The sequence below is a fragment of the Symphalangus syndactylus genome, chromosome 5 (assembly GCF_028878055.3).
Source record: "Symphalangus syndactylus isolate Jambi chromosome 5, NHGRI_mSymSyn1-v2.1_pri, whole genome shotgun sequence".
NCBI lineage: Eukaryota > Metazoa > Chordata > Mammalia > Primates > Hylobatidae > Symphalangus > Symphalangus syndactylus.
Window position 1 is genome coordinate 77,082,483 of NC_072427.2, and position 19,002 is coordinate 77,101,484.

At 50.0% G+C, this 19,002-nt stretch overlaps 1 protein-coding gene and 1 pseudogene across 2 annotated transcripts; both read left to right on the forward strand.

The window, feature by feature from the left end:
* The first annotated feature begins 861 nt into the window (after positions 1 to 861).
* LOC129483178 (protein FRG2-like-2) lies at positions 862 to 2,683 on the forward strand. 2 transcript variants are annotated; one of them, XM_055280197.2, is made up of 4 exons: positions 862 to 1,062; positions 1,322 to 1,399; positions 1,629 to 1,706; positions 2,032 to 2,683. In XM_055280197.2, exons 1-4 carry the CDS (start codon positions 885 to 887, stop codon positions 2,544 to 2,546), a joined length of 849 nt encoding a protein of 282 aa, XP_055136172.2. In that variant the 5' UTR covers positions 862 to 884; the 3' UTR covers positions 2,547 to 2,683. The 2 variants fall into 2 exon arrangements, with proteins under 2 accessions (XP_055136172.2, XP_055136173.2); XM_055280198.2 differs by having other exon boundaries at positions 1,325 to 1,399.
* A 2,742-nt stretch (positions 2,684 to 5,425) lies between these two features.
* LOC129483177 (double homeobox protein 4-like protein 4) lies at positions 5,426 to 6,681 on the forward strand (annotated as a pseudogene).
* Positions 6,682 to 19,002: the final 12,321 nt, after the last annotated feature.

Consider the following 19,002-nt stretch of genomic DNA (forward strand, 5'->3'; position numbering starts at 1 on the left):
CAATGTGGGCTTTGCCGGGATTCAGGTGGTGTCTGCGGTGTGAAGACAGGAGCTGAATGTTCAGAATCTAGGCTGTTTTTCTTGTGATCAGTTGGGTTACCTGTTTGAAACCAAGTCCATTTTTATTAGGGAGGCTGAATAAATTCCACAGAACACAATGGCGCTCCCAGGATGACTGAGGAAGGGTGAGAAAGGGTGAAACTTTTTCCACCTAGACTTTTTCCTACCTCAGGAATCAGGAGCTGATTAGGTTAGCACTGGCTCAATCTAATCAATTCAATTTTATTGCATTTGATCTAATTATGTTCTCCATTTTTAAGGTAGGAAGGGTCATTTCATGTGGTATTTATTTTTTCTCTGCATTTTTATTTCATCATGTGTGGATCTAATACAATCAACCATAATTTGACATTTGTTGTTTCCAAGCATTTAAGAAATTATAATATCTATGCATACAATGTTAACACTATGTACAATAAATTCTCTTTCTGTGCAAAATATATAACGTATATCAATATAGGCATGTTTAATTGTGCATCTTGAAAGGTGAACGAGATCATAAATACTTCCAGGTAGGAACTGGGACAGAAATCAGAAGAAATGATTCCCTGATCTTCCGATCCCTGTGCTCCCGGTTCTTTGTTTTCTTGACACTATGACAGGATCCTAAAAATGTCTCCCTTAACTGTGTCTAGGTCCCCAGTAGAACTACAGCAAGAAACTTCTGATTGAGGCTCTAAGAAGCGGCAGGAATGAGAAAACTGTTCGGCCAATCAGAGTAAGCCACGCCCAGGCGAGGGACGTATAAAAGGCAGGTCTATCAGAATAACCCACACTCTGCCTTTGGACGTGTTAGAGAGTGCACCTTTCACTTGAGCTTCAACATGGGAAAGGGAAATGAAGACCCCGATCTCCACTGCTCCTCCATCCGATGCTCCACTGACCAGCCCCCTTTCCAACCGATCTCCTTTACAGAAAAGGGCTCAGATGAGAAGAAACCATTCAAAGGAAGAGGCAAGACCGCCGTCTCTCATTCCAGTGAGAAGCACATGCAAAGGCAAGGTAAGGCCTTGGGCTGCTCCTATGGAGGCTGGAAGGAGGGTTGGAATCAGGGATACTGAGCTACGTGTCTTTGGTAGGGTTTTATTTTGAGATTGGGGATCATAAATGGCTTAGTGCCCTCAGGGGACATTGAGAAATGTATTCACTCATGACACTGGCTGAAGAGCTTCCATGAAAGACTGATTCACAAAAATGCATCAGAGATAGACTATGGGACTCTGCTTAGGGAGAGGTGAGTCATCTTAACTTTCTTTTGCAGCAGGATCGGAGCCCAATCCAAACGAGGAGAATTCTGAGGAAACCAAGCTCAAGGCCGGGAACAGCACTGCTGGATCAGGTAAGATTTGACTCTTTCAAGGTGAGAAGGGACAGGGCAGCAACACAGGCTCCCCTGGCAAGGAAACTGGGAGCTCCTTGGCAGCCAGTGCCGTACAGATCCTGGACACTGGAGAACAGAAGAGAGCTGGGGTTCGGTGGCAAACTCAGCTCCTGTGTGTCCAGAATGGACTAGGAATTTCCAGGTGTTCAGCTGAAGGCAGTTTCTCAAACTCTCATTGTGTTCACAGAACCAGAGTCCAGCTCATATCGGGAAAACTGCAGGAAAAGAAAAATCAGTTCCAAAAACAGCTGCCAAGACAGAGCAGGTAGAATCTTGTTTTTTTTGTTGTTGGTGGTGGTGGTGGTGGTTTTTTTGTTTTTGGTTTGCCCCAAAAGGCAAATAAGCAGGAAACTTTTAAACGAGTCTTGAGCGGAAAGGGAGTTACTTATTGACGAGTAAGTTTTTGAGATCTTAGCACTCTGAGAATATCTGGGGAATCACAAGAGGTTCGGCCTCACTTCATTCCAGTGCTGAGATGGTCAGGAAGGAATGGGAGAGACAAGTGGGGTTCACCTGGGTGCACAGGGTGTTCTGGAAATGAGGGTCTGTTGGGACTGCTCTGGTGAGTCTCTCACATGATTTCTTTGCAGGGAACATTCCAGAAGAGGAGTGCAGCTTGATGTTGAAAAAGAAATCAAGATCCTCCACTGCTGTGCACAACAGTGAAATCCAGGAGACCTGTGATACCCACCATAGGGGACGTTCCAGGGCTCGCACTCGACACAGCAAGCGGCACAGGTCTCGGCCCCTAGGAGTCCAAACACCGTCACTTCGAAAAAGCTTGGTGACCTCGGTGCGAGCTATGTCAGAGGCTGTTTATCAAGACCTAGCCCAGGTGTGGGCACAGAAGATCCATTCTCCACTGACCTGTGAGCAGCTGACACTGCTCACTCAGCTCCGGGGGCTTCTGTGTGCCCAGGTGAAGACCTTGTATTCCATGGCCACCCAGGCAGCTTATGTCTTCCCTGCAGAGGGCTGGCTTGTCCCAGCCACACTGCCTGGTCCTGGGGATTCAGCCCTGGAGAGAGAAGCCCAGCCCTTCCCTGGGCAGCAGATAACTGAGCCTGTCAGTGGATCAGATGAGGCTAAGCTGGGAGCACCTTGACCCTATTCAGCAGAGATGCAGCTCTGGGAATGAGAACAAGGACCTGCTTCTTCTCAGATTCTTCCAGATGACCAGCAGTGACAATTTTAGACACACTGTGTTAATAAATGACAGAACCTGAAGAAGTCATAGGAAAGAAACTTGAGTGGTATACTCAGAATGGTCAGCCCTGCATTTTGCAGACCACTAAGGCTATAGACAAATTTTATATTTCATGTTAGACATTTGATGCCTTTTGGATGTCTGATGACAGTCGTGCATTTCTATATAATCAGAAGAATATTAGAATGTAATCGTGAATTTGTGTATTTTAGATTGTAGAAAAGTAAATATAAAATTATATGTTCCTTTTTTTTTTGAGACAGTCTTACTATGTTATCCAGGCTGGAGTGCAGTGGCAAAATCTTAACTTGCTGCAGCCTCTGCTTCCTGGGTTCAAACAATTCTCATGCCTCAGCCTCCCAAGTTCCTGGGACTACAGGAATGTACTGCCACGCCTGGCTAATTTTTTTTTCTTGTATTGTTAGTAGAGACAGAGTTTTGTCACTTTGGCCAGGTTGGCCTCGAACTCAGGTGATCCACCAGCCTCCGCCTCCCAAAGTGCTGGGATTACAGGCATGAGCCCCCTTACCAAGAAATTGCTTCTCTGTTAATCCGGAAAATGTTGTAGGCTCTCATTCTTCCAGTCTGAACCCCTGGAGTACTAATATCCACAAACCATTAATAGCACTCCCTGTGAAAAAATGTCTATACATTTTTACAGTCTGACATAATTATAGTAAAATTACTATGCAAGCTGTTTACTGTTAATATTTCTACATAAAATTTACGTCAAGATATATTAAATGGTAAATGATTGCACTTATTTATTGAACTGCTTCATGTTTTATTTCATTTTAAAATCCTAAATTTATATTTTATTGCATTTTATACATTTCAATTGATTGTACTATATTGCAGGATATGGAGATTTCATCGCATACTACAATACAGTGTATTTTGTTATATTTGACGTATATTCTACTTGTATTTTGTACTGAGATCATACAATCTTTCATTATCTAAGTGTATTAATTACTTGTTTTGTTGCTTTATAATTTCATTTTATGTGATGAAATAAGCATTAATGTTTGGAATTTTAAATTTCTTTCATATGGAATTTGTATTTAATAAAGATGTGAAAAAGAGAATGTCTTATCTTCACTTCTGTGTCATCCTATCCCTGACCTCCCCACAGCCCACAGCTCTTGTCATAGTAGGGGAATAGTGTTCTATCACTACAGGAAATGGGGCCAATTCAATGGTAATAGACAGATATAAATTGGAGATATAGAGATTTTATTCTCAACCACTGCAATAGAAAAGAATCACAGTAATGTGAGTCACACAATTTTGGGGTTGACACTGCTTATGAGTTATGCCTACACTATGCTGTAGAATAACTGAAATAAATTATGTCTATTAAACAAATGCACATACATAAGTAACGTGTCTAAATAACAATGTACATATCTTAATGAAAATGAATTTTTTTGCTAAAAAAATGTTAACACATAGATACACACAATGAGGTCATACTATGTTGAAAAATAGGATGGGGAGAGGAACAGAGATAGAGAGAAACGGAGGAATGGAGCGAGAAAAGGACAGATGGACAGAGGGACATTGGAAAGGAGAAAGTGGGGAGAGGGTGAGGATGGGAGGTAGGGAGGGAGGAGGGAGGAAGGGAAGGACAGAAGGGGAAAGGGAGCAAGAGACAGAGAGAGGAAGGCAGAGAGAAAAGCGGCCTTCTGCCTCCAGGACCAGCAGGACCTTGCACTCTGGGAAAATGTTGGGTGCCCAGTGCAGGCTGAGTGCTGGGCTGACAGCCTCGTGAGCCTGCGGGACGCTCACCAGCCCTCCAGATCGCCAGCCTGGGTCACCTCATCCCGGAGCGATTCAGACGAATTCCGCCTCCCAAGGAATGATCAAATTGCCCAGAGAGCAATGAGCGGAGACTCGGGTGATTGTCCGTTTTTCATCCACATGGTTCACAGATGACATAGCCCCACACTGAGCCTGCAACAGAGCATTCACACTCAAGCAGAGTGAACCATGTTTCCGGGTTCCACGTTCCTTTGCCCTCTGCAAGGGGGGCCTGTTGCTCACGTGTCTCCGTTCCCGGAAAGCGTGACCATGTTGACTGTTTCCGGAGCTCTGTGGGGACACAGAAACCTCCAGCGAAGCTTGGAAAAGCAGCATCGTGACTTCCCTCCCCTTTCCAGTTTCCAAACAGGCCACAGTGGAGACTGCCCTTGTTGCAGGAAACAGGAATCCGTGGTCAGGCCATGATGCACCGGACGTTTCTTTTCTCTGTAGTTTCGCTCTCGTTTTCTACATGAAAATGAACGAGATACACACCCCTGCGTGTGTGAGACTATCATGGCAACGGCGACACCCACAGGCATTGCCGCCTTCCCGGAGAGGGCCTGGAAAACTCAAGACTGTCATGGAGGTTCAGTCCCACACTCCACCCTTCAGGGTGGTTTCTGCCTGAAAACTGTGCGAATCAAGACAGCTGCTTCCAGTTTCCATAGAATTACTGGAGAACCTCAGAGAGCCAGCCCCCGAAGCCCCTCTTTCCCCTCCAATCTGGCCCTACACCCACCCACCCCACAAGGCCCTGGTCCCTGAGGTTTTTGGCTTCAGAGGGCGGGCTACCCCAGGACCATGGGCCCCAGAGCTCATGCAAGTTAATAACGGGGTGGAGGTGGTAGGTCTTTCTAAGGGCCTCCTGGCTGGAGCTGCGCGCAGTGCATAGGCCGGCTGAGGTGCACGGGAGCCCGCCGGCCTCTCTCTGCCCGTGTCCGTCCGTGAAATTCCGGCCGGGGCTCTCCGCGATGGCTCTCCTGATACCTTCGGACAGCACCCTCCCAGCGGAAGCCCAAGGACGAGGACGGCGAAGGAGACTCGCTTGGACCCAGAGCCAAAGCGAGGCCCTGCGAGCCTGCTTTCAGCGGAACCCATACCTGGGCATCGCCACCAGAGAGGGGCTGCCCCAGGCCATAGGCATTCCGGAGCCCAGGGTCCAGATTTGGCTTCAGAATGGGAGGTCACGCCAGCTGAGGCAGCACCGGGGGGAATCTCGGCCCTAGCCCCGGAGACGCGGCCCGCAAGAAGGCAGGCGGAAGCGGACCGCCATCTCCCGATCCCAGACCGCCCTGCTGGTTTGAGCCTTTGAGAAGGATCGCTTTCCAGGCATCGCCACCAGGGAAGGACTGGCCAGAGAGACGGGCCTCCCAGAGTCCAGGATTCACATCTGGTTTCAGAATCGAAGGGACAGGCACCCGGGACAGGGTGGTGGGGCGCCCGTGCACACAGGCGGCCTGTGCAACGTGGCCCCCGGCGGATGTCACCCTGCTCCCTGGTCGGTCGCCTTCGCCCACACCGGGGCGTGGGGAACGGGCTCCCCGCACCCCACATGCCCTGCGCGCCTGGGACTCTCCCACAGGGGGCTTTCGTGAGCCAGGGAGCAAGGGCCGTGCCCCTGCTCCAGCCCAGCAAGGCCGCCTCGGCAGAAGGGATCTCCCAACCTGCCCCGGCAGGCGGGTTTTTTGCCTACGCCGCCCTGGCTCCTCCGGAAGGGGCTCTCTGGCACCCTCAGACTCCTCGGTGGCCTCCGCACCCAAGCAAATGCCGGGAGGACCGGGACCCGCAGCGCGACGGCCTGCCGGGCCCTTGCGCGGTGGGACAGCCAGGATCCGCTCAAGCTGGGCCACAGGGCCAAGGTGTGCTTGCGCCAGACACGTCCCAGGGCAGTCCGTGGTGGGGCTGGAGCCCCAGGTTGCCGGGGCGGCCTGGGAACCCGAAGATGGGGCACCTTCACCTCCGAAGCTCGCGACCCCGGAGGCCTCCGCGTCAAGCACAGATGCAAGCCATCCAGGCGCCCTCCCAAGCGCTCCAGGAACCGGGGCGCTCATCTGCACTCACCTCCAGGCTGTTAGATGAGTTCCTGGCGACCCCAGAGTTTCAGCAAAAGTCACAACCTTTCCTAGATCCGGCGCCACTAGGGGAGCTGAAGGACGTGGAAGAGGCCGCTCGGCTGGAACCACTCCTCAGCGAGGAAGAACACCGGGCTCTGCTGGAGGAGCTTTAGGACGCGGGGTTGGGGCGGGGTGGGGGCAGGGCGGCGGCCTCTCTTTTGCGGTGAACCTCTGACTCGGTATGGAGAGACGTTTCTTCTCTTCCAGCTGACCTGTCCAGGATCCCTGACTTCCAGGTCGGGCGAGAGACTCCACACAGAGGAGGGCTGTCATTCTTTCCTGAGCAACCCGGGGATCCCAGGGCCTGCCCAGGTACCGGGAGGTGGACTGTCTACTGCTCATGCGCGGGTTTGCGGGTAGCAGGCTAGGTTTTCTAACCAGCCCGGGCGGAGCTCTCATCCCTTTTTCCCCCTCATTTTTCAGTCGGGTTGGCGGAGACCGCAGTCCGCGAAACACTGGGCCCGGGCAGAAGCCAGGCCAGTTCTCCTTTCCGATGCTCGACTCCTCTGCCTCTTCACTCGCCATCACTTGCCAACCCGTGTCCCACCAGCCTCCTCGCCAGAACCACGGAGCGCCTTGCAACTAAATGTAGACCCGAGACCTCGCGCAAACCGGAGTGCTGCCCTTTCCAGGCAAGAGGGAAGGCAGGCAGAGATGAGGACAGGAACGGAGACAGAGTGGGACGGAAGGATGGAGCTAGGAAAAGATGGATGGACTGAGTGACCCTGGAAGGGAGAGAAAGTGGGAGGGAGGCAGAAAGGGAGGGAAAAACCGGGAGAGGGAGGGAAGAACAGAGGGAAGGATGTACAGAGAGACAAAAGGAGCAAGAAACAGATAAAGGAAGGCAGAGAGAAAAACGGTCTTCTGCCTCCAGAACCAACAGGACCCAGCACTCCGGGAAAATGCTGGGTCCCCAGTGTGGGCTAAGTGCTAGGCCCACAGCCCCGTTGGCCGGCGGGGCGCTCAGTGGCCCTCCAGATCGCCAGCCTGGGTTACTTCATCCCGGAGCGATTCAGAGGAATTCCATTTCAGAAGGAATGAGCGAATTCCCCAGAGAGCAATGAGCCGAGACTTACGTGGTTGTCTGTTTTTCATCCACATGGTTCACAGATGACATATCCCCACATTGAGCCTGCAACAGAGCGCGAGTCGGATAGTCACGTCCACACATAGTCACACTCAGGCCAACTAAAGCATGATTCTGGATTCCACGTTTCTTTGCCCTCTGCAGAGGTGCCTGTTGCTCAAGTCTCTGCCCCCGCCCCCCGAAAGCGTGACCATGTTGACTGTTTGTTTCCCGAGCTCTGTGGGGCCCCAGAAACTTCCAGGGATGCGTGGAAAACCAGCTTCGTGTCAGTGCTCTCCTTTCCAGTTTCAAACAGGCTATATTGGAGACTCCCCATTTTGCAGGAAACAGGAATCCATCGTCAGGCCTTGATGCACTGGAAGTTTCTTTTCTCTGTGGTTTCGCTCTCGTTGTCTACATGAAAATGAACGAGATCCACACACCTGCGTGTGTGAGACTATCACGGCAACTGTGACACCCACGCGCTGGCAATAGAGTTGGCAGCCTGATCCCGGGACAAAGGTACTGAGGGACAGCCAGACACACCCCACCACAATCACTAGCAAACCCATTCCCAAACACACAGACACACACGGGCGCACGTGCGGGAACACAAGCACACACACAGACACACAAAGACACAGACAGCTTGAAGAAGAGCAAGGGACAGAGGGATGGAAAGATAGAAACGGAAGGAGAGAGAGAAACAGCGATAGAGAGAGACAGAGAGGGACCAGGTAAATTGCGAGAGAGAGAGAGCAAGGTGGAGAGGGAAGTAGAGAAAGGGAGAGGGTGAGGGAGCTAGAGAGGGAGAGCTACAGAGCCTTGGAGAGGGAGGCTCTGCTCTGGTAGACAAGGGCCCCTTTGGCCAGGGTAGGGTGGAGGGCGCCTGGGCCGGGCTAGAACAGGGGGGCAGGGCCGCCCACGCTGAAAAACCAGGGGAGCCCTGAGACGTGTTTTTACTTGGATTGGTTGGTTGCTTTGGGGGTGTGTTTCGTAGCGTCATTCCTTTGCTGGCTCCTCCCTGTCCTCTTGGTGCTGTGGGCTCTGGAATTTGTGGAGTGCGCCTGTCCCTGTGGCGGGAGCAGTGGCGCCGAGGGTGCCCACGGGCCGCGGCTTGGGTTTCTCTCGTGTTCAGAGTGGTATGGCCATAGACAACGGCAGTGGCGCCTGGCTGGTCCAAGAGACCAGTCCAGCTATGCCCGCCTGATTCCAGGTGTCACCACCAACCCGGGGCCGCAAGGCTGGGATCAGGCACCCCAGAGCTGCTTGCCCATGGCCAGCCTGCTCTCCACCTCTATATGCCCAAGCACCACCAGTCACCGCGCTGCGCTTTCTGCCGGCCTCCCTGAGCGTCCTGCTGTTGCCGGCGGCCAGACCACGCGCGGGACTGCCGAGGCACCAGAGGCCTCCATCCCCTGCCAGGGATCTGGACTCTCCAGGAGGCTTCCCTTTAGCTGACACTACAGGCCTTCCCCTGGCTCTCAAGCTCCAGAGCTTCCAACACTTGGGGCCTACTCGGGACGGGGTGTGCTCCCAGGCATCAGGGACCAGGGCCCATGGTCCTGGGATCCCCTCTGGTCCTCTGCCTTGCCGTGGAATATTTATTTTGGATTCCTCCCCGCCCTTCCTGCAAGGTCCCCTCTTGCCCCACACACCCAGCGAAGCCAGGGCTGCCCAGGGGTGAACAGCCGGCCCAGCCCCGCGGGCCCTTTTTCTCACAAGGCCTACACCATTGTCACTTGTCCCGAGGAAGACCCGGCCCGTGGCCAATGGGGCAGGAAGGGACTGCTTTGTCCCGGGCTGGCACTACAGCCCCGGAAGCCTGATCCTGGGAAAGAGGGGTTAACGGACACCCAGACACACCCCACCACCACCATGAGCAAACCCACCACCCCCACAAAAAGATACACATGGGTGTGCGCACGTGCGCCGGCACACACGCACACGGACACGCATGGACACACACACAAAGACATAGCTTGAAGGACAGCAAGGGAGAGAGGGATGGAGAGATAGAAACAAAGGGTGAGACAGAGACAGAGATAGAGACAGAGAGGGTGGGGGGAGAAGGAGAGAAGGTTACAGAAGAGGAGAGGTGGAGGGGGAAGAAGAGAAAGAGAGAAGGTGAGGGAGCTGGAGAGCGAGTGCGATAGAGCCTTGGAGAGGGAGGCTCTGCTCTGGTAGACAGGGCCCCTTTCAGCAGGCCGGGGTGGGGTGGAGGGTGCCTGGGCTGGGCCAGAACAGGGGGGCAGGGCTGTCCAAGCCAGAGGACTAACTGAGCCCTGAGACGTGTTTACTCTTGGATTGGTTGGTTACTTTAGGGGTGCATTTCATAGAGTCCTTCCTTTGTTTGGTCCTTTCTGTCTTCTTGATGCGGTAGGCTCCGAGATTTGTAGAGTGAGCCTGTCCATCTGGCAGAAGCCATAACGCCGAGCGTGCTCACAGGGCACAAGACCTGGGTGTCTCTCGTGTCCCCAAAACTGGATTTTACACGAAGTCGGTGGCAATGAAAATCCAAGTGCACAGGGACAGTTTTCCTGGTGGCTGATGAAGGCAATGTCCTTCCCCGGTGGAAAGCAGCCCATGGAAAAGTTGGAGTAGAGTCAGTGGGCAGTTGGGAAGCATGGCGACAAATGGGGGAAAGAGGGAGGGAGAGGGGAGCCAAAAGCCTTCAGCACCCAGTATTCCCAGGGGGTCTCGCATCCCAAGTACTAGCCATGCCCACCTCTGCTTAGCTTCCAAGATCAGCCAAGACCCCGTGCGCTCAGGGTGGTGTGGCCATAAAGGCTGGCAGTGGCGCCTGGCTGCCACAAGAGCCCGTCACAGTCATGCCTGCTCAACTCCAGGAGTCACCGCCACCTCGTGGCCGCGGGCCTCAGATCCGGGACCCCAGAGCCGCTCCCCCGTGGCCGGGCTGCTCTTCCCAAGGCCCCAGCACGGCTGGCCACCGCGCTGCGCCTTCCGCTGGCCTCCCGGAGCCACACCCCTCGCCTGCAGCCAGACCATGCGCCGCCCTGCTGCAGCACGAGAGAGCCACAGGCCTCAGCCCCCTGCCCAGGCTCCAGGCACACCAGGCGGCCTCCCTTTTCGCAGACACTCCAGGCCTTCCCCGGCTCAGGAGCTCCCAAGCTTCCAACACATAGGGTCAGCTCAGGACGGGGTGCGCTCTGAGGCATCAGGGCCCAGGGCCAGCGGTTCTGGGATCCCCTCTGGTCCTCTGCCTTGCCGCGGAAAAATTGTTTTGGATCCCTCGCCGCCCCTCCTGCAAGGCCCCCTCTTGCCCCACACATCCAGAGCCGTCAGGGCTGCCCAGGGGCAAACAGCTGGTCCAGCACCATGGGCCCTTTTTCTCACAAGGCCCACACCATTGTCGCTTGTCCCAACGAGGACCTGCCCCGTTGGCCAAGGCCCTGCTTTGCCCCGCGCTGGCACTAGAGCCCCAGCAGCCTGATCCCGGGAGAGAGGGGCTGACGGGACACCCAGACACACCCCACCACCACCACCAAGAGCAAACCCACCCTGACACACACAGATACATATGGGAGTATGCACGCAGGCACACACACATGGACACACACGGAGACACACACGGGCACACACACACGGACACACAAAGACACAGACACAGACAAAGATAGCTTGAAGTAAGGGAGGAGACCACCCCTCATATTGTCTTATGTCGAATTTCTGCGTACTGAGACTATCACAGCAACTGTAACACCCATGTGCTGGCAATAGAGTCGGCAGCCTGATCCCAGGACAAAGGTACTGATGGACATCGAGACACATCCCACCACAATCACGAGCAAACCCATTCCCAGACACACATGGGCGCTCCCCTTTTAGTAAAAACTAAAAGGCAGAAATGAAATCCACAGGCAGACAGCCCGGTGCCACACCCTGCGCCTGGTAGTTAAAGATCTATCCCTGACCTAATCGGTTATGTTATCTATAGATTACAGACATTGTATAGAAAAGCACTGTGAAAATCCCTGTCCTGTTTTGTTCTGATCTAATTACCGCTGCTTGCAGCTCCCAGTCAGTACCCTCTACTTCCTCAATGGATCACGACCCTCTCACGCAGACCCCCTTGAGTTGTAAGCCCTTAAGAGGGACAGGAATTACTCAGTCAGGGAGCTCGGTTTTTGGAGAGTGAGTCTACTCATGATCCCAGCTGAATAAAGCCCTTCCTTCTACAACTCGGTGTCTGAGGGGTTTCATCTGCGGCTCCTCCTGCTACAGAAGGAGAGCAAGGGAGAGAGGAATGGAGAGATAGAACCAGAGGGAAAGAAAGAGACAGACAGTGGGGGAGGAGAGAAAGAGAGAGAGAGAGAGGGAAAGAAGGAAAGAGAGCGCGCGACAGAAGAGCGCGAGGTGGAGGGGGAAGTAGAGAAAGGGAGAGGGTTGAGAGAGTTGTACAGCGAGAGTGATAGAGCCTTGGAGAGGGAGGCTCTGCTCAGGTACACACGGCCCCTTTGAGGAGGCCGGGGTGGGGTGGAGGGTGCTTAGGCTGGGCTAGAACGGGGGGTCAGGGTCCCCCATGCGGGAAAACCAGTAGAGCCCTGAGACGTGTTTTATTTTCTTGGATTGGTTGGTTGCTTTGGGGGTGCGTTTCATAAGGTCCTTCCTTTGTTTGCTTCTTTCTGTCTTCTTGGTGCGGTGTGCCCCCAGATTTGTAGAGTGCACCCATCCATCTGGGGAGAGCCGTGGCTCTAAGCCTGTCCATGGAGCAAGGCCTGGGTCTCTCTCGTGTCCTCGGGACTGGAGTTTACACAAAGTCGGTGGCAAAGTGCACAGGGACGGATTTCCTTGTGGCTGGCGAAGGCAATGTCCTTCCCCCGGATAAAGCAGCCCACCGGTTCTGGAGCGGAGGTCTTGGCTGGAGTCTGTGGGACCCCCTGCCCTGCCCGCCCCTTCCCCTGGCTTGGATGGTTGCGGCTGCGCTGGATGAATGATTGAATTGCCTGGGGGTCCGGGGAGCGTGAAAGACACCCGGGACCTCAGGGAACTCGCGCCTGTGCCCTCGGGGTCAGTCCCGTCCGCCTGGGTTGGAGCCGGGCTCCTGGAGGGGCTGCGGTGAGTCGGAAGAGGTGGGATGCTGCTGCCTGGTGGTGCTGCAGTGGCGGATCTTCAGAGGGAGGCCCTGGGCTTCGGCTGGGGCGCAGGGGTGGACAAGGTGGATGGGGGGGGCGGTTGGGAAGCACGGACACAAAAGGGGGAAAGCGGGAGGGAGCGGGAAGCCAAAAGCCTATGGTACCCTCTATTCCCAGGCGGAATCCATCCAAGTACTAACCAGGCCCGACCCTGCTTAGCTTCATGAGATCAGAGGAGATGGGGCGCGTTCAGGGTGATGTGGCCTAGATGTCCGCACCTCTGCCTGGCTGCCCCAAGAGCCCGGACCAGCCACGCCTGCCCGACTCCAGGCGTCACCGCCACCCCGGGGCAGTGGGGCTCGGATCCGGGACCCCCAGAGCAGCTCGCCCGTGCCCCCGGGCCGCTGTCTCCCTCCACGCCCGAGCACCGCCCACCTCCCAGAGCGTCCCGCTGTCACCGAAGGCTAGGCCTCGCGCAGGACCATTGTGGCTCCGCCCTGCTGTTGCTGGGGGGCGCTGGAGGCCTCAGTCCCCTGTCCAGGCTTCCGGCTTTCGGGGCGGCCTCCCTTCCGCCCAGGCTCCTGGCCTTCCCCGGCTCCCAAGCTCGGAGTTTCCACCACATCGGCTGGCTCAGGATGGGTGTGCTCATCCCTTCACTTTTTAACTTTTTGTTGTTTCTATTTATATTTTATTGTGCTATGTCTTGAAATGTTGTTGTAGTTATTACTTTTGATTGGATATTATTTAGTATTCCTACTTTGAATAAGAGTAGTTTGCACACCACACAGCTACAGTGTTATAATATTCTGTTTTGTTTTGTATCCTATTAGCAGTGAGGATTTTTTTTACCTTCAGGTGATCATTTATTGCTCGTTAATGTCCTTTTCTTCCTGACTGAAGTACTCATTAGCATTCCTTTAGGACAGACATGGTATTCATAAAATACTTCAGCTTTTGTTTCTCTGAAAAAGTCAATATTTCTTCTTTTTATTTGAAGAATATTTTCACTGTATATGCTATTCTAAGGTAAAAGTTTTTTTTTTTTTCTTTAGTACTTTAAATATTTATTGCTTCTCTCTCCTGGCCGGTAGGGTTTCCACTGTAAAGTCTGCTGCCAGAGGTGCTGGAGCTCTCCGGTATGTTATTTGTTTCTTTTCTCTTAATTCCTTTAGAACTTTTCTTTATCTTTGACTTTTGGAAGATCTATTGAATGCTTTGAAGTAGTCTTTTTTGGGTTAAATCTGCTTAATGTCCTATAACATTTTTGTAGTTGGATATGGATATCTTTCTCTAGGTTTGGAAAGTTTTCTGTTATTATCCCTTCAAATATATTTTTCTACCCCTGCCTCTTTCTCTACATCTTCTTTAAAAATAATAACTCTTAGATCTGTCTTTGTGAGGTTATTTTTCTAGATCCTGTAGGCATGTTTTTTTTTATTATTTTTCTTTTATCTCTTCTATGTATTTTCAAATAGCCTGTCTTCAAACTCACTATTTCTTATGCTTCATCCATTCTGCTATTAAATGGCTCTAATGCATTCTTCAGCATGCCAATTGCATTTTTCAGCTCCAGAATTTCTGCTTAATTTGCTGTAACTATTTCAATCTCTTTGTTGAGTTTAGCTGATAAAATTTGGAATTTCTTTACTTTGTTATCTTAAATTTCTTTCAGTTCTTTTTTTTAATATAGCTATGTTGAACTCTGTGTCTGAAAGGTCACATATCTCTTTTTCTCCAGGATTTGTCCCCAGTGCCTTATTTGGTTAACTTGATGAGGTCATATTTTCCTGGATGGTGTTGATGCTAGTAGATGTTCTTCATTGTCTGGACATTAAAATCTTGGGCATGCAGCCCCATATGAGAGGTTAAAGAAATAAAATTAAAGAGAAAAGGTGAATATTTATTGTAGTCTTCACTGTCTGGGCTTATTTGTAGCTGTCTTTCTTGGGAAGATTTTCACAAATTTGAAAATACTTGGGTGTTGTGATCTAAGCCATATGTGCTTTATACCCATATATAGGTACCTTGTACCCAATAATGCTGTAATTCTTCTAGACTCAGAGAAGTACCACCTTGACAGCCTTCAACAAGATCCAGGAGAATTTTCTGGATTACTAGCCAGAGACTCTTGTTCTCTACCGTTTTCTCTCAAAGATACAGAGTATTTCTCTCTGTTCTAAGCCACATAAAGCTGGGAGAAAAAAGACACAAGCACCCCTGGCCACCACCCGCTATGACTGCCCTGGATCAGACCTGAAGCTAGCACAGCACTGGGTCTTGCTCAAGTCCTGCTACCTGCACTTTCTGACGACTGCCTATTGCCTATGTTCACTCAAGGCCTTTGGTCTCTACAATTAGCAGGTGGCAAAGCCAGCCAGCCCTGTGTTATTTCCTTTAGGGCAGTGAGTGCCCTCGCCCCTGGCTGGGTCCAGAAATGCCATTCAGAATTCAGGGAGTAGAGTTAAAAATTTTAGAAGTCCACTTGACATTCAATTGCATTGCAGCTGATCTGGCACTCAAACCACAAGACAGAGTCCTTCCTATTCCTCCCTTCCTTTCCTAAAGGCAGAGTAGCTACCACCACCTCAGGCCACAATGAGTACTGCCAGGCTACCACCAATGTTCCCTTAAGGCCCAAAGCCTCTTGTCAGCTTGCGGTGGATGCTGCCTGGCCTAGGACTTGCCATTTTCAGGGCAGTGGGCTCCCTACTGGCCCTGGGCAGCTTCATAAATGCCAACCAAGAATCAAGTCCTAGAATCAGGGATTCCAAAAGCTCGCTTGGTGCTCTACTCAACTCTGGCCTTGCTGGTACCTAAGGGGCAAGACAAAGTCCCCTTTAATTTTCCCTCTACTTTTCCCAAGAAGGAGTTTTGCCTTTTAGCCACCACAGCTGGTAATGTGCTGAGTTCACCTAAATCTAGCAAGTCTATGAGGGTCATCCAAGGCCCTTGATCTAGTACTGGGTATGGCTGCTGGTTATTCAGAGCCCAAAGGTTTTCAAGTTTGCAGGCGATAAATCCTGCCAGTACATGGTTCTTTTCTTCAAGGAGGCAGGTTTCCTTCTGGCCCAGGGTGTGTCTAGGAATGTCTAGGAGCCAGAGACTGGAAAGGAGGCCCCAGGATTCTGACCAGTGCACTATCTTGCTGTGGCTGAGCTGGTGTCCAGGATGAAAGACAAAGTACTCCCTATTCTTTTCCCTCCTCTCCTCAAGCAGAAGAATGGGGTCCCTTTTGGAGCCATGAGCTGTGCAGTCTGGTGTTAGGGGAGTGATAATGCCAGAACTGCTTTGGCTGCCCCAGCTGGTGTCTCAGTATGTTGCATGCCCTCCCCACCCCAGTCCTCCGTCCCTGGGCCCAGTTCAGCCCTAGGCCTTACCTAAGAGTTGCAGTCCTGATGGCCTAGGCTGCCTTTCAAGTTTTCTTAGACACACAGAGTGCAGGAGCCCTTAGTTGCCAGGTTTCCAAACACTCAACTTCCAACCACTGGAATCTGATTCTCCTCTGGCTAGGGCTGGTTTAATTAATCCCTCTGTGCATGGGCATTAACTGCATTTGGTATGGTTTTCCTTTCTGCTCTAACAGGACAGCACTGAGTTCAGTGCCCCACAATTGCTGTGTTCTCCCTCCGGCAGAACCCAGAGTTGATCTCTGCACCATGCCATCACTGCGGGGGATGAGGAAACGGTGATTTCAGGACTGTTTTTTCTCCCTCTTCAGTGCCTCTTTCAGTGATATGAGATTAAAACCAGGTACTCTGAGTACTCACCTGATTTTTGGTTCTTATGAATGTATTTTCCATGTGGATATTAATAGTTGTTCATCTGGTGTCCTTGCAGGAGGGACAATCAGTGGAGCCTTCTTTCTGTCATCTTGCTTTACTCTCACACCCAAGAATCAGAATGCAGAACTTTTAATAAGAAAAGCTTTCAGAACTCAGGAAGGACAAGGAGGACATTCTGGTTCTCCATGCTTAACACTGGACTGTTTCTTCAACTTAGGTGCATAGCACTGACTAATCAGGGATTATCATAAATAATTTGACTTGGACTATGCAGTTCATTCATATTCTTTATCTAGACAATTTAAATACTGGCTGATTTGACATGAAAATCTGGCAAAGTATTTTCTTGGTATTCAATTGATTTTTATTCTGCTTGGGTTAGCAGTTTTATTAACCAGTCAGTCTCTTCATTAAAGTTCTAGGAATTCTTACCCAGTTCAAATAATAGCATTCTAAAGTTCTCAAAACCCTGTACTCAAGAGTGCTTCTCAGTCCTTCTCCATCCTTTCATGAACCTCCTTAAATATACAATCTTCCAGGATTCTGCAAGATTGTAAAGTTTTTCAGAAACTGCCTCAGAATTAAGCAATTTACTGTGGAAATGACTTTAAACTATCATAGTGGGACATAATTGGCAAGATAATGTTATCATTTACAGGCGCGAGCCACCACACCCAGCCTCTAAAGTTAATTTAATAAAATTTTATAAATAAATTTATCAAATGTTGTCATCTTTTAATCCCTGATTTTTGTGAACCTATGCTTTGCATTTTCCACCAACTTTCTGTATTTATTTTTATCTAGTTTTTTTTTTTACTTCTTCAATTTGAAATCTTTGAGTAACTTCAATCCAAAAAAAATTAAAACACATTTTTATGTCTTTATAAGTTTTATCATCAAAAGCATATGTTCACAAGCCTGTAATCCCAGCAGTTTGGGAGGCCAAGGCAGGAGCATCACTGGAGGTCAGGGGTTCGAGATCAGCCTGGCCAACATGGTGAAACTCCATCTCTACTAAAAATACAAAAATTAGTCGGGTGTGTTTGCGAGCACCTGTAATCCCAGCTACTTAGGAGGCTGAGGCAGGTGAATCGCTTGAATAGGGGAGGCAGAGGTTGCAGTGAGCTGAGATCATGCCACTGCATGCCAGCCTGGGCAACAGAACAGGACTCGTTCTCAAAAAAGAAAATAAAAAAAGCATATCTTGCTTTTTATACACTCTGTATGCAGAATTGTTTCTCTCATATCTAGTAATTAAGTCTTAGGAGCCCCAATTTACAGTGAAAACCCTAAAAAGTGATTTTCAACTGTCTCGTATCAGTATTTTTAGATAAAAACCATTTTATAACTTTTAAGAAATATGGTTCTTCAAATTACTGTTTATTAACAGAACCAAACATATTTAGGTTTTCTATACCATATACAAGTAACATGTCATGGTATATACACCTAAACTAATTTTTAATGGTTAATATTTCACTATTTTAGCTTACAAATGACTCAAGATATTTTATGATTATGTATTACTTAATTTAACGTGGCTTTAGGATTTTAAATTACTGAACAGACTTTTGAAACTATGACACAGGTAGCATCCCTAATGTCTTCCCTCAGTAATTCTAGGTCCCAAGTAGCCACATGGCACCCAGGAAAACTCTGAAGATCAAGGCCTGCCTGAATCCATTAGGACTAAAGACAGAGCTGTGAAGGCTGTAACTGGAGGATCCAACCCCGCCTAAAAGAGCCAGGAGGCAAAACAGGAAAAGCACAGAAAGAAGGGGCCCAACTGCTTGATTCAGGCTTGCAGCTGCTGGTCTAGGCACTGAGGACGTGTCTCCATACTTCTTCATGGTCACCTATCAAGACCCATGAATCTAGAAACTCTCAACAAAAGACATAAGCTCACAGTTAAATCAAGCATCTAATTATTTTTAATGGATAATTGTAAAGCTATTTCTGTTTAACTAATAATTTAGGAATGAGCTTTATTTACAAAATATTATCACATACATGTAACATATATAGACATAAAAACACATGGGAGAATATCTTACAGCTTTCATAAAGGATATAAAACAATTTTTATTTTAGGTTTGGGGGTACATGGGAAGGTTTGTTACATAGACAAACTCGTACCACAGTGGCTTGTTATACAGATTATTTCATAACACAAGTATTAAGCCCAGTATCCCATAGTTATCTTTTCTGTTCCTCTCCCTTCTCCCACCTTCCCCACTGAAGTAGACCCCAGTGTCTGTTGTCTGTTGTTTCCTTCTTTGTGTTCATAAGTTCTCATTATTTAGCTCCCACTTACAGGTGAGAACACGTAGCTGCATAGTATTCCATGGTGCATACGTGTGTTCTGTGTGGGAAACGTGTGAAGAAAGAAAAGAAACACACAATACTTTTAAAGGTAAACATACTTTATCCCAAGTATATGGCAATATAGATATAATAAGCAAATGATACAATAAACAAATTTTAATGGGA